Source organism: Falco punctatus (genome assembly GCF_963210335.1).
Source record: "Falco punctatus genome assembly, chromosome: 4".
Classification (NCBI taxonomy): Eukaryota; Metazoa; Chordata; class Aves; order Falconiformes; family Falconidae; genus Falco; species Falco punctatus.
This window is the reverse complement of record NC_137583.1, coordinates 63,770,584-63,784,194: the sequence shown is the minus strand read 5'-3', so window position 1 is coordinate 63,784,194 and position 13,611 is coordinate 63,770,584. Positions and strand designations below refer to the sequence as shown.

Sequence of the window (13,611 nt, the reverse complement as noted above, 5' to 3'; positions counted from 1 at the left end):
TAATATGGCAATTCACTAAGTTTTGAAATAATTCTGTTACTTCTTTGTAAGTGAAAATATAAATTCAGTTTTGAAGACAAATGCTTTATGAGGTCTTTGTTGTGATTTAAACCAACTATGGACACTTCAATTGTATTTGCAATATATATGTGTCTGCATATTAGGCTGAAAAGAAAAACAATTGAAGGAAGCATAATACTACTGCTATCGTTTCACAGGCAAAATTATGTCAGAATATACAGAAATGGAATTGCTTTTCTTAGCAGAGGTGTGATGGATTAATAGTTCTGAAGTGATTCAAATGAACTGTAAATATGCATGTCTGACAATTCAATTTGTATAGTGTTTGACAATGCTTTCTGTCCAACTGAGTTTAGTAGCAATCCATTTCTAATTTATATCATATCACTGGATTTTATTTTTTAAAAAATACTTCATAATACATCTCAACTCTTTTTTGTTAAATCTGTTATTAATAATAGGAATTACATGAATTCTACTAGAGAAATATGGATCTTACATTCTCTATTAGAGCAACAAAAGTTACATAAATAAGGATCTCTTTTTGAACAGAACATTCACTCACCATTTGTTACAGCTAGGTATACTGATATTTTCATATAATGGGGATTTTTTTCCCCCTCTACGGTGCATCAAATGATCATCAGGTCTTAGCTTTAGGTTTCTTTCTTCCATATAGAATAGGTATATGCCATCTTATTTTGTAGTTTACAAATTTTGACGTCATTGCAGTTTCAGAGGACAGCTAATGGAAGCATTTGGGACCCTAAACATACTCTTTTTTGAATAGGTATCATGACTGTGGCTGTATCAAGTAACTATGTAATTTTCCAGATTACATTTCCAAAGTTCTGGTCTATAAAAACATCCAGTTCTAGCCAAGACAAGTTAAAACTAAGTCAGTTTTAACCAGAACTACTTTGTTAGTAAAGTGCACACACCAGAATAGACTTACATCAGTGATAGTGTTCAGAGCAGTATCTGCACCAATGCTGAAATCTGAACCCGGTACATTGTTGGATACAGTTGCAGGAACCATAACCATTGGAACACAGAATTCGTCATATTTCTCTCGGGCAGATGACAATTCCAGAAGTCCAAGGTACGCCTGTTGGGCACAGGCATTGGGTGAAAAATTAGGATGAATAAAATAAGGGCAAAGTCGGGAGTGATAAAATGGATAGGGCCACAGGGGGAGCCATTTCTACCACAGCACACTTCAGCAAGTCAAAGCATTAAGGAACCACTAAAATCTAACACACACCAAAAAAAAGCATTAAAAACAGGTATACATTTGAAAACAAATAATTAATAGAACTTTCATTTTCAAGGGAATATACAATTTAGACATAACAAAGTGCTTCGTACAACACAAACATACTGCAAACTAGTTCCCCGATTTTCAGGTACTGTTACTCAATTAAAACCTTAATATTGCTGAATAGGGCTATGCCTAACAGATTCAAAAAAATGGATGATTCAATCCTTATCAAGAAGCAATAAGCATGGTCTTCTCTGGGAACTGTTGGCAAAATACTTTCCTGAATTGAGATTTCAAAAATGTTTTATTGTGGTAAAATAAAATGAACGTGAACTACAGGAAAAAAAAGAAAATAATTCTCTAGATCAATTACAGATTTCAAAATGCACTATGGGAGAAAGAGTGGCTTAAATAAGGGACCACAGTGCAATTACTACTAAAGGTTAAGAACTTCTGCAAGTAAGTTCTAAGTATCGGTACAATATAGACTGGAACTTCCACTACTGAAGTCAGTAATTATTTTTTTTTAATGCAAAAATACTATCATGTGATCTCACCTTATTTATCCATTTATCATATCCTGTTTTGCAGCTACTAATCATTGTATTGAATGTCAACTTTCCACAGAATCAGTGATTGACAATACTTCTGATACTGAACATTCTTTGTGTTGTATATCAAATATAGTTATAAACAAATGCACCTTACATGACGATTGGGTAAAAATGAAAATAGTCTATTCGTTTTGTTAGGAATTCTACTCTACTTCACACATAATTAGGCATTTCAGTGTACCTCAAATCCACCAATAACCATAAGGGCGTTAATGTTGTTAGTGCGCATCTGGTCAGCAATCTTCTCCAAGTATTTTGCAGGAAGAGTACTAAAATTATTAAACCAAAAGAAAAATAAAAACAATTTACAACCTACAGCAATAAAAATTTCTTACTAAGCTGAAATAATAAACCAAGCAGGCAATGAAATATTTTTCATTTTACATATTTATCCATACAAATGATTCTTCCTGACAACCAGTAAGGAATCATGTTAACTGTAAAGAAACCTCAGGTTTGCAATCCTTTTAGCTGTAAGGACCTCAGGAAATTTTTACGCTGAGGTCCTAATTCCCATTTTCGTTTTCTCTTCAGAGCTGGTCCAGTACTGTAAAGATAACCAAGTTGGTTAACAATTAAAAAAACTCCAACAACAGGACTTAAAACATCCTGTGGAAGGAAAACACCATGGAATCATACACCGATTATATAAAATACTAGAATTCATCATATCAATTGGCAAAATATTGATGTTACCGTTTTGTACCAAGAATTGATCCTCCTTGACCAGTCCAGCCTCCAACATCTCCCCAGCTGATTTCCTTTATCTTTGAAGAAAAGTAAAAATATGAGATTCAGTTAAGTAATTATCCAATTACTTCTCTTGACATGCAGCAAACACCAGGTACTACTTAATGTAAAGCTGTTGGAACAAGTTGCTGGGACACAGACAGCACCAAAAATGAACTTGGCATAAAAAGAAAACAGCATCAAGAGGTAAACTTAATTTCTCTTGAATTCTTAACAATCCTTTTCCATTCTGTCTATTTGTTTTTTCTTCTCCAGAACATGATGAACCCTGCCTCCTTGTGTCACATCATGATCCTATTTTCACATCCTCTTCTACTGAATGTGAATCACAAAAATTTAGAACTAGGTCTCTGAAGTTAGTTTTGGGACCTATGGTTCCAGCTAGGCATAGAAATCATAAGTCTTGTATCCAATTTCTCCTCAGTATACCAACTGATTCTTAACATTTAAAACAGGGGATCAGAAGAATCTAACTCACCTGGGGGGAGAGGCAGGGAAGCTTCGTCCCCCAACAAGTACCACTGCAAAGTTTCTTACAGCAAAGGAACATAAAAGCAACAACTTGCCTCAAAGAATCAGCAATTCTTCTGTTATTCTGTGGAAAAGCCACCATATGCTAAACATTGACCAAATTTTGGAGGTAGGATTCATGTGAACCAATTCTGTAGCTCTGCAGCATGTGATTAGCAATACTAAAGATAAATTAATCTATAGACTTGAATAGTTGAGAAATACAGCTACAATTTGGGTTCAGTATACCATTTTGAAATAAAAGAACTTACAGAATTAGTTCCACAATAGTTACAACAGAACATACCTTCTATAAAGATAAACATTAAAAAAAAAAAAAAAAAAGGTGGTGGTGGTGTCGGATGGGATACATGCTACTATGTAACACACACATGTAATTAATACTCACCTTCCCTCTAGCAAAACCTTCAAATCCATCAATGACAGCAAACATTTTATGGCCTTCAGTTATGCCAACTCTCACTGCAGCCCTCACTGCAGCATTCATTCCAGCTGCAGGGGCACCAACATTTAAAACTGCCACATTAAAATTAGTCTGCAAGAGAAAAATAATATTTAAAAAGCACTTTAATTTCTACAAAAAGGTTAATTTGTCCATCATACACAGTTGCTAAATATTGGAATGTAGGAAAGTAAAATTTCAAATCCCTTCAGCCATCCAAAAGTTGAAGGTAAGTAGGAGATACCTACACATATTTCCTGATCTGCAGAATATCACATAGAAACAAAAAGTTTAAATAAAGAATGCTTGTTTTTAAATCAGACTTTTATCACATTTTCATTTGGTTTGTAGGTTAAGTTATTCAGTTTTTTTATACTGTAGCTCCGCTAGGTTCAAGAAACATAAAATACGCTGCATTATTCAACCAGTTTCATGTGATCAAAGCAGTAATTTTTTCCAAAACCATCCAGAATAGCCAAGAAAAGAGTAGGAAATTATTCTAGCACTACAGCAGCTAGGTATGTATCATCAGTACCATGCAAAGCAGAACAGACAACAACTTTTAATTAAAGCACTGGCCAGGATTTTAGAGCAGCTGAAAATACAATAGTAAACAGTAGCATTCAGCATCTTTCACAATACCATACATTTTCAGATGATGGCAGTTTTTAAAGCATTTCCTAACGCCTCAAAGTAACTGTGCTTATATACAGTGTCTCCCCAAGTTTAATGAGTATTAAAAGTAGCGGGTAATCTACTCAAATGAAAGTCTGAGAGATCAAATATACATTTATAATTTAAACCACAGGCAATGTAAGAGAGAAGGTTCTATTTAAAACATAACAAGAAATAATAAATATTTTGGTATATAATGCTTATTCCATACCTATGCATTTAGTCCCCATTTATATTGCTCTGTTATCAATCTTACTCTAAAACAACTACATCTAAATGGATGTAAGCATTACAGACTGAATAATACAAGTGGAGAAAATAATGAAATCTAGCTACAAAATACTATTAAAAACTTCTGTCTTGTTACAACATACCCAACTCCAAAACCACAAGAGTTTTAAAATTAAGAATGTTTTCTTTAATGGAATTACTACTTTGTACTGATAAATCCGGTATCATTCAGATCACAGATTCTTTTCCAGAGGAACAAGTTTCAATACTTGCATTAAAAAGAAAAATATAACAGAAGACATTACTCATAAATGTGCACTGTAAGGGTAAACAAAGCAAGAGTGCTACTGTGTGTAAAACATTAATAAGCATCTTTGAATTAAATTTTAACTTCAAAGCATGAAATGCAGGTCTGCTGTATATGAAATATTCCTTGAAATAGAAGGCCTATTTCCAGATAAATCACAGGCCAGTTTCTTTGATTAAGAAATGGTCAGCCGGTACAAATCAATACAGGTTCATTGACAACAGTAAGTGTTGATTTAAAACAGATAAAAATACAATCCATTGCCAGAAGATGTAGAAGGATCTCCAATTTATTAATTTTGTTTTATTTTTACAGCTTTGAAATTAATACTGAGAGCAAAATGTAAGTAAAGAATTAAAACTTTACACCTTTAGAAAATTTAAGCACTCTCTATGACTTTAGCAAACAATTTAAATTATAGCGAACTATGTAAGCTAAATGCAAGAAAACTTGACAGTCTGATTTTATACACTAAAATTCATCATGCTTTAGGTCAGCTAGATGACCTTAAATTGTTGATAACTATTGGCATGACAGAATTATAACAAATTGGTACAGAATAGCTCGAAGTTACTAGCTTTTTCCTGGAAGATGGGAATAAAACCCCAAAAAACCAGAACAGTTGTTAGGTAATGATCATGGAATCTTTTCCAATCAAAAAAACCCACAAAGAGAGACCTAAACCAGAACTTACATAGTTTCTTTTTTAGCTCTGGCAAAATCAAAGGATTGTAGAAAAATGAAAAGGAAACACAAGCAGCATAATATCTGTGTGCAGCAACATTGCTGAACCAGAGTGTTCAGTAGGCTCTAGTGATCCGATCAGCTTAGCTTTTTCCTCAATTCCTGTGACATGCACATTTCATTTACTTTTTAATTCCCATCCAACCCCTTTTATTGAAGCACACAGATTTGGCTAATGTGGTCAAATCCAAGTACTTAATAATTACATGCAACCTACATTTCCTTCTAATGCCATCCATCACAAAAAGATACGGCACAACTATTTTAAAACAAAATACAAAAGCCAAATGCTAAATTTGCTAAATTTGCAGTGGTACATACAAGAAACACAAAACGAAACAACAAACACCTGATCTAGCAAAGCAAATGTTGAAAACCCACCAAAAAAAATCCTGAATTCTTTGATCTCTGGAAGGTCAAACTTAGGTCCTTTTTTTTTTTTTTTTTTTTTTTTGGGGTGGGGGTGGGTGGGGTAGAGGTGGAGAACAAAGAAAAAAATTAAACTAGATTTATTTTATCTTAGTCTCCTTTAATGCCCCTATGACTTCATTTGTAACCAAGTTTCCTTTACTGTGCAACACTGACATATCACACAGTAATTTTTAATTTTTGTGAATTAAAACAGCTAGTTGTGATTATGTTACTTGTTCTCAACAGAATTTCCGAATAGATTTCAGCTATTCAAATAATCTTTTCTTATTTTCAATGCAATTTTTCTTCTTGGTAATATTGAGAAGATACTATTAATCATTACTCAAATGTTTAATTGGAACAGAAAAATCCAAAAAACAAAACAGTAACATAATCATGCAAATAAGATAGCAAATCATCACAAACCACAATTAAAAAAGGAATTAACCAGTGAGACAACACAGTCACTATGGTCAAAACCAGAATTATTCAATAAATCTTTCTGCCATTATAATATTTAATTAACTTTATAAAATATCCTATGGTACAGGTTTGAAAAGAGTATTAAGGCAGAATGAGAAGATATTTGCTAAGATACCCCAAAAACAGGACGTACATTGTACACCCAAAAAAAGGCCCTTACCTTTGGAAGCTCAGCGTCTGGTTTTTTGTGTGACAGCAATTTGTAGGTGTTAAGGTTGTTTTCAAAGCTCCTAAATAAATAAGAAAATAAGTAAGATAAATAAAATGGTAAATTTTTTAACTCCTAGTTGTTTTAAAGGAACACTTGCGTTTTTCAGAAACCTTTAAAAACAGGTGTGTAATGTTAGCACCAAAGTTATTACAAACGCAAAACACGATAAAAACTGGGAATGAGAGAACACTGGAAAATACTTAATCCTGTAAGGTAATATGGAAAAAATATAAAATAACTATATAGCTGGCAAGTTAGTTTTACAGATCAGGGATAAAGCATTTTATTATCAAATGACTTGAAACATAAAATGGTCTGTTGACACATAAGAGTAGAAAATGTCTCCTCCAGCTTTACTGTTGGAAAACTACCAGCTACTTACAAACAAGCTCACAGGATTGGCCTCAAAATCTTGAATAAACAAACATAGGGTTGCTACTGTTCAGCTCATACAACGCTGCAGCTCATTTCTTTGTGACTAGTACCAGTAAAGAAGTCTGACCCAGTACTGAACTACAGTAGTAGCTGCAGGTAAGAATTTCAATTATGCTATCTAAGCAGCTCTTCTTCCGTCTTCTCTATTGTTCTCAAATACATAAAAAAATATGGATATAAAGTTAATTAATATAAAACATGAAGTGCCAGAACAGCAAAGCAATTTGGCTTTTCTAGAGTAAACAGACTGATAGGAGTTATTGGCCATACCTTCCACGAAGCCTCACAGCCTCAACAAATCTTCCCTCATCCATGGCTTTCTGGACTTCTTGAGTCTTGAAAAAACAAGTTGATTACTCAATATGTTTACAAACCACAGGAAGTTGAATATTTAATATATTCCAGTAAATAAACCATTCTGAAATAGCTTTCCAAAGTGAAAAAAGAAATACTGACATTTCATTAATTTATGAGCTACCTCTTATCATAAGATAAATTACAGTGGACAGAACAAGTAGAAGTAGACACCTAAAACCTTCCTGGGATAAAAAAAATAAAAAATCAATGTATCTGTTTTGCATTTTCTTTTTTCAGTTTAAGCTGAACAATTTTAGTGCAGAAACCTGATTCTTGTGTATGACACATAAATGGATGCAAGAATTTGAAGAATTTGTTTTAGCAATAAAAAAAGAAGCTCTGAGATGAAATTTTATAACGATTTTTTTAAATAAGTGTATATTTCTTGAGGTTGGGAGTTTCCAAATAAGTAATAACACATAGAGAACACACATGAAGTTCATTATTCCCAAACGTGGGAAAGTGCTGCACACATTCCCATCAGTATTTTAACGACAACAGGCAATTATTGTACACAGTGGTCTGTTGTAGTTAATGAATAACTATAAATTGGCTTTTTGCCAGAAACTCACCATCTGCACACACTCCATCAAAGGCAGACGGACAGCCTGGTTTCCAGACAGGGACACGACACAGGCAGGGGTAGCTGGAGTAGCTTCTAAAAGGGCAAGCACAGCTTCCACACCCATACGACTTGCCTGAAAATAGATAATGTTTGACTTGTTGAAGCAAGCGCTTAAAATCACAAGGCTCCCAATTACAGAAATGGTCATGATTTCTCTGTAAATCAAGCTGAAACCAATTATCCCTTGGAAGGTGAAAATATTGTAGCTGTTTAATACCCTTAAGTATGGACAATTGTTCTTGCAGCTTTGCTACTTAAACCTAATATAGATTCCTTTACACGAAGTGCTTCACTCTTCTGAATTCGAGCTATTCAGACAGTTAATGTGAGGCAATAATTGGATTTTTCAAGTTAATCAGGTAAAGAACCACTCCATCCCCAAATAAATAACCAAAATGCAGTTGTACTATGTGGCGCTATGAGTAATTATTTCAGGTTCACTCACCAAAATTCTGTCAAAAGCTGAAGGGGTTCCACCTCTTTGCACGTGACCCAAGATAGTTACTCGGGTGTCAAAACCAAGTCGCTGAACCACAAGCTGCAAAGAATTTCAAGATATAGTGGTTTTGTTGTCATCACTATTTTATATATGTATATATATAGTGTTAGCACTACTCTGCTTTACATGCTATTGGAACAATAAAATTCTACATATACTATACATTAATATGTCAACAGTAACGAAAATACTACAAAAGTTAAGCCAGTCTTTATTTTATTCCTAACCTAGACCTAAACTCCAGGTTCCTAATCTAAAGGAAGCTTTTATTTAATAATGGCAAAATAGTGGCTTAGATTGCAATGCTTTAACTACAGTTACAACGGCTTCACTATGTGCAGTCCTCAGCCTTATAAAAACAGGTCTTTAATATTATAATTAGAATACTTGACAGAAGTCAGATTATAGTGTTTTGTTCACTTCATGTTTAATCTATGTGCAAGATCATACACCCCAAAAGATTCTGAGTAAAACTTCAGTGAAGATGACTTTTAACCTTAATTGACAAAGCTTTTAAAACTTGCAGTAAAAATTATAGTTTTAAATAAACAATAATAAACTATAAACTATATAAAAAAAATAAAGTAATAAAACTATTTCATTCAGTCAGACTTTTTTCCATTTCCTCTGTTACATACCAAATCTAAAATCACAGGAAAACATGTATTAATACACCTTCAGTGAGCTGGTTAGGAATAAGTAATGGATACCATAAAGCAGAAAAAAAGCCTTAGAAATTAAAATCCAGGAATAGATGATTTTGAAAATACAGTTTTTGAATTTTTTAACTGGCTGAAATGTGTTGCAAGCAAGCAATGTTTCTTCCATAAATGCATAAGAGCTATCTGCTGTATGCACACTTAACACTGCTTGGTGCCAAATTTTACATTGTAAAACTGCAACTCTGAACTAAGAGTCAAAGATTACTCTCATGCTGACAGCTAGGGAAAACAGAACTTCAGAGGCACAGGACAGAAAAATCCCAGGCAAAGTCAAAGTGTCATAGCTTCTTTCTGCTGATGACCATTTTTCAACTTTTTTCCTTAAGGGACCCTCTCCATGAAAAGCAGAATAATTTCAGGTGAAAAGTTCTTCTTAATCTTAGACACCAATGAAATTTTTGACAAATAAACCATGTACAAAAAAGTGGTAAGACTATGTTCAAAGTAGACAGTATTATTTCACTGTGAAACAGAACATTATTAAAATTTTACAAAAAATAAAGTTAAATAGGATTGTAATTTCTGATTTGAGCTGATTTCAGACTCTATCAATTAAGGAACCATGAAGTACGTGTTTTTGGACTGTTGTCTTACATTACAAGGAGAAAACGTTCCAATTAAATGATTTCCCTGGATTCAGATAATAAAGCACAAATATAAAATACAATCAGCAAACTTTGTGATACACTACTTTACAGGAACAGATTTACTTTACAGAAGTGTTATTGTTAGCAACAAGCACCATCTTAAGAACGAAACGGAAACTGTATGGTATAGATGTTCACACTTACATCCTTAACCTTCTCTGACGTTATAGGTTTGTTGTGGCAGTCAATAGCTCCTTCAGCTACAATAATAATATTCAGCCTTTTCTTTCGTGCACGATTCTATAATAAAAATAAAAGCATATCAATATAATTAAAAAAAAAATGAAAAAATTACAGCGCAATTTTATAATCAATTGCTTTACATTAAGCTGCTAAGATTTGATACTTGATCACTTCAGAGTTCTCACACATTTTATCTTCATACATTCATACACTGATGAAGTGAAATGTCTTATATCAAATTAATGAGGAAAGGTACATACACTGCGTATATAGCTATAGTTTTATGTAATCCCCAGAGTAGGCCATCTAATGCTTCAAAACAATTGCAGAAAGTCCCAATCACGTTTTTAAATCAGTTTTCAAACAAACTTCTGCAAAAGTATCAGGGAATCCCAAACACAGTGATAGATTACCTCTGAGAGCTTAACACACATTGAATCTTCCCATCCTTCTTCTGGTGGGTATTCAGGAATAAATACCCAATCTGCACCACAGGCTAAGGCACTAACAAGAGCTAGATACCTAATAAACATAAAAAAAGATTAGACATTTATGATTCAGATTTCTTGATCTTTCATAATTATATCTGTATAAGATACAAACTGCTGAAGATAATACATACCCACAGTGTCTCCCCATAACCTCCAGAACAAATGTCCTCTGATGGCTGTAAAAATAAGAAAGCAAATTAACTGCAATACTGCAACTCAAAACTTCAGTCCAAATTCTTGAGATCAGAACCTGGCATCAGGCAACAGCTTGTGTTTAGCATGCTTACCAAACACAGAATTCATTAGCAAAAGAGAAGTCCTATTAAACAATTTATTGAAAATTATGTAACTTCCAACACATAATTCATTATCATTACTACTTTCTTCTAAAACATGTAAAGGCAGTTAGGAGAGAAGAGGTTAACATTCACTAGAAATATAAATGATGCAGACCCATAGTTAAGAACTGTAATAATACAGCTGTATTAAAAAAAAAAATCATTTAATTGCTTAAATTTTATCTAGGGAAAGTTTATATACAAACAGATACTACTTAGTGCTATCCAAAGTGTGTCTGGATCTTCTCTAGAAGTGTATGTTGGGGAAAGACTGAAAACATTAAAGAACCAAAGCCTGCCCCTAAAGCTGACACAGCTTCTATGATCAGATGCTTGAAGTGCTGCCACTACAGGAATGATGGAAAAGCTGTTACTAAAAAAACAAAAGAAACCAGGACAACTGAACGCTGCAGCCCAAAGGTGCTTTTATTCCTGCTCTAGAAATATTACAAATACCAGTTACCTAATTTCTATTTAAAATTAACTTACACTCTCTGCTATTGTACGGCAATAGGAAACTTAAGATTTGAAGCATAAACAACTGTATATTTGTTGTAGTTTTCTGTAATACCACAAGTTACCTTTGAGCAGTGGTCATAATGGCATCCACAACTTCAATGATTCTGTGCAAGGCTGAGTCAGTACCTATGGTCATATCAGTGCCACAGAAGTCATTATCTATGGATCCAACCATTCCCACAATGTTAAGGTAAGCATACTTCTTAACAGCCTCTTCATCAATCTTTCCTGTAAAGAAGTATCCAGAGAAAGAGCTATAAGGTTTTAAAAAAACATAACCCTAACATTTTAGACACACTGCTTGGATGCTCTACTTTTGTAAATTAAACATATCCAAACATCAAATTATGTTCAGATATTTTAGGTAACAAGGTTAGTCAAAACTACAAACAAAAGCCAATCAAACAACCAAACAAAAGAATCCTGCATAGAACTCCTTACAGTAATGAAGGAAACAAGAGCTTTTCAGTCCATTTCAAAGTGCCAACAGATTATCAAGTTCTGTAACCAACCTTAGAATTGATGGTTTGGACTTAAATAGCATTCACATTGTAGTTTCGGTGTATGACGTGCAATGAAGAAGTAAATGATGCAAACTGGATGTGATTATGGACATATGTAAACAATCAAAAACCAGCATTAAACTTTTAAAGACTTCTCTTCCACAACACTGAAAGGCTCTGATTTCATGATTAATAAGCAAATATAATAGAAAAGCTACTATTCTAAACTTTAGTCTGTCTCCCAAGAGATCAGTGAAAATGCTGAATCATCCAAGAGTTCTAAAGGATCTCAAGGATGAAATACCTTAGTTGCTTAAGTGTTTAAAACTACTCCAGTATCTGTTGATGTGATGGTAGTAAATGTAACGCCAAATTTTTAATATGGGATTGAAGAACTATGTATCAGTCTGTTTAATGTCTACTAGAGAAAGTAGTAGAAACCATAATGATAAATGTAACTAACGTTCAAAAAGATAAATACAGAATTCTGAAGAAGAATCAAAATGTTTTCTATGAATGTACACCATGCATTACAAACCTCTTCTAGAGTTCCAAACGTAACTTAATAATCATGTGAATAACGGATATCTGGTTGACATATCTTACTTATATTTCCAAAAAGCCATTGACAAGGTCTGTTGCCAAAGGATTTTGAGGAAACTAAGTAGCCACAGCATAAGAAAGAAGGCTTTTGCAAATAATAAATAAATAATGTGAAACGGAGGGTAAAAAAATAAGAAAATGAGGGCAGTAGTAAATACAAGTTCTTGTATCTGAGGAAGGTAACCAATGGAGTTCTACAGGGATCTGTGCTGTTCAACTTACTCGGCTATAACCTAGAAAAGGGAATGCGCAGTAAGGTGCCAAAGTTACTGATCAAACTGAATTATTTGGGTTCTAAAGGTATGGAGTGTCTGAGAAGAAATGAAGACGACTAGCAAGACACAGTGAGTAGTAAAGTATCAGATGGAATTCATTGTAGATAAATGTAAACCAATATATGTGAAAAATGTACCCTAACACCACAAACAAAATAATGCTATTTTCAGCATAATAACACAATAATGCTGTTTTCATTAATAAATCAGCTTCAATGCTCAATAGCAGTCAAAAAATAAAAATCAAAATATTAGAAAATATTAGGAAAAGAATAGAGAACAAAACAAAGATCATTATACTACTGTGTAGATCCATGGTTTGCCCTCATCTTGAATACTGGGTGCAGTTGTGGTCCTCCCCACCTCAAAAAGGACATGGTAGAACTGGAAAAGGTTCAGAGAAGGGCAACAAAGATGGTCAAAGGTATAGAACTTACATATAAGGAACAACTAAGCAAACTAGGACTCTTCCATCTAGAAAAAGAGATGATGAAGGGAAAATAAGACAGCTGTAAAATCTCAAGTGGCATGCAGAGAGGAAGCAGGACTGATCATTCACTGTTCTAACATAAAAATTATAGGACATCAAATGATACTAGAAGCCAGCAGGATCAAAACTAACAGAAGTTTCTTCACAATCTTCATCATTCGGTGAAGCTGTAGAACTCCTTGCTACACAATGTTTTCAGCAAAAATCTGTATGCTTTCAAGGAGACTGTATGCATTAATGGAA

General features: G+C 33.6%; 1 protein-coding gene across 3 annotated transcripts in view; it reads right to left on the bottom strand.

Moving 5' to 3' along the window:
* The window catches only part of PFKP (phosphofructokinase, platelet), a 46,759-nt gene that overhangs the window by 13,984 nt on the left and 19,164 nt on the right, over positions 1–13,611 (bottom strand). For 2 of the 3 annotated variants that reach the window (XM_080385112.1, XM_080385111.1), the window contains exons 5-16: positions 11,560–11,725; positions 10,772–10,816; positions 10,563–10,671; positions 10,111–10,206; positions 8,544–8,636; positions 8,046–8,171; positions 7,387–7,451; positions 6,631–6,700; positions 3,566–3,712; positions 2,593–2,663; positions 2,078–2,165; positions 977–1,129 (exon numbers count right to left, since the gene is read on the bottom strand). In XM_080385112.1, coding sequence (XP_080241238.1) covers positions 977–1,129; positions 2,078–2,165; positions 2,593–2,663; positions 3,566–3,712; positions 6,631–6,700; positions 7,387–7,451; positions 8,046–8,171; positions 8,544–8,636; positions 10,111–10,206; positions 10,563–10,671; positions 10,772–10,816; positions 11,560–11,725 — 1,229 coding nt within the window. The remainder of the gene's footprint in view (positions 1–976; positions 1,130–2,077; positions 2,166–2,592; positions 2,664–3,565; positions 3,713–6,630; positions 6,701–7,386; positions 7,452–8,045; positions 8,172–8,543; positions 8,637–10,110; positions 10,207–10,562; positions 10,672–10,771; positions 10,817–11,559; positions 11,726–13,611) is intronic. The other variant, XM_080385110.1, reaches the window with a different exon arrangement.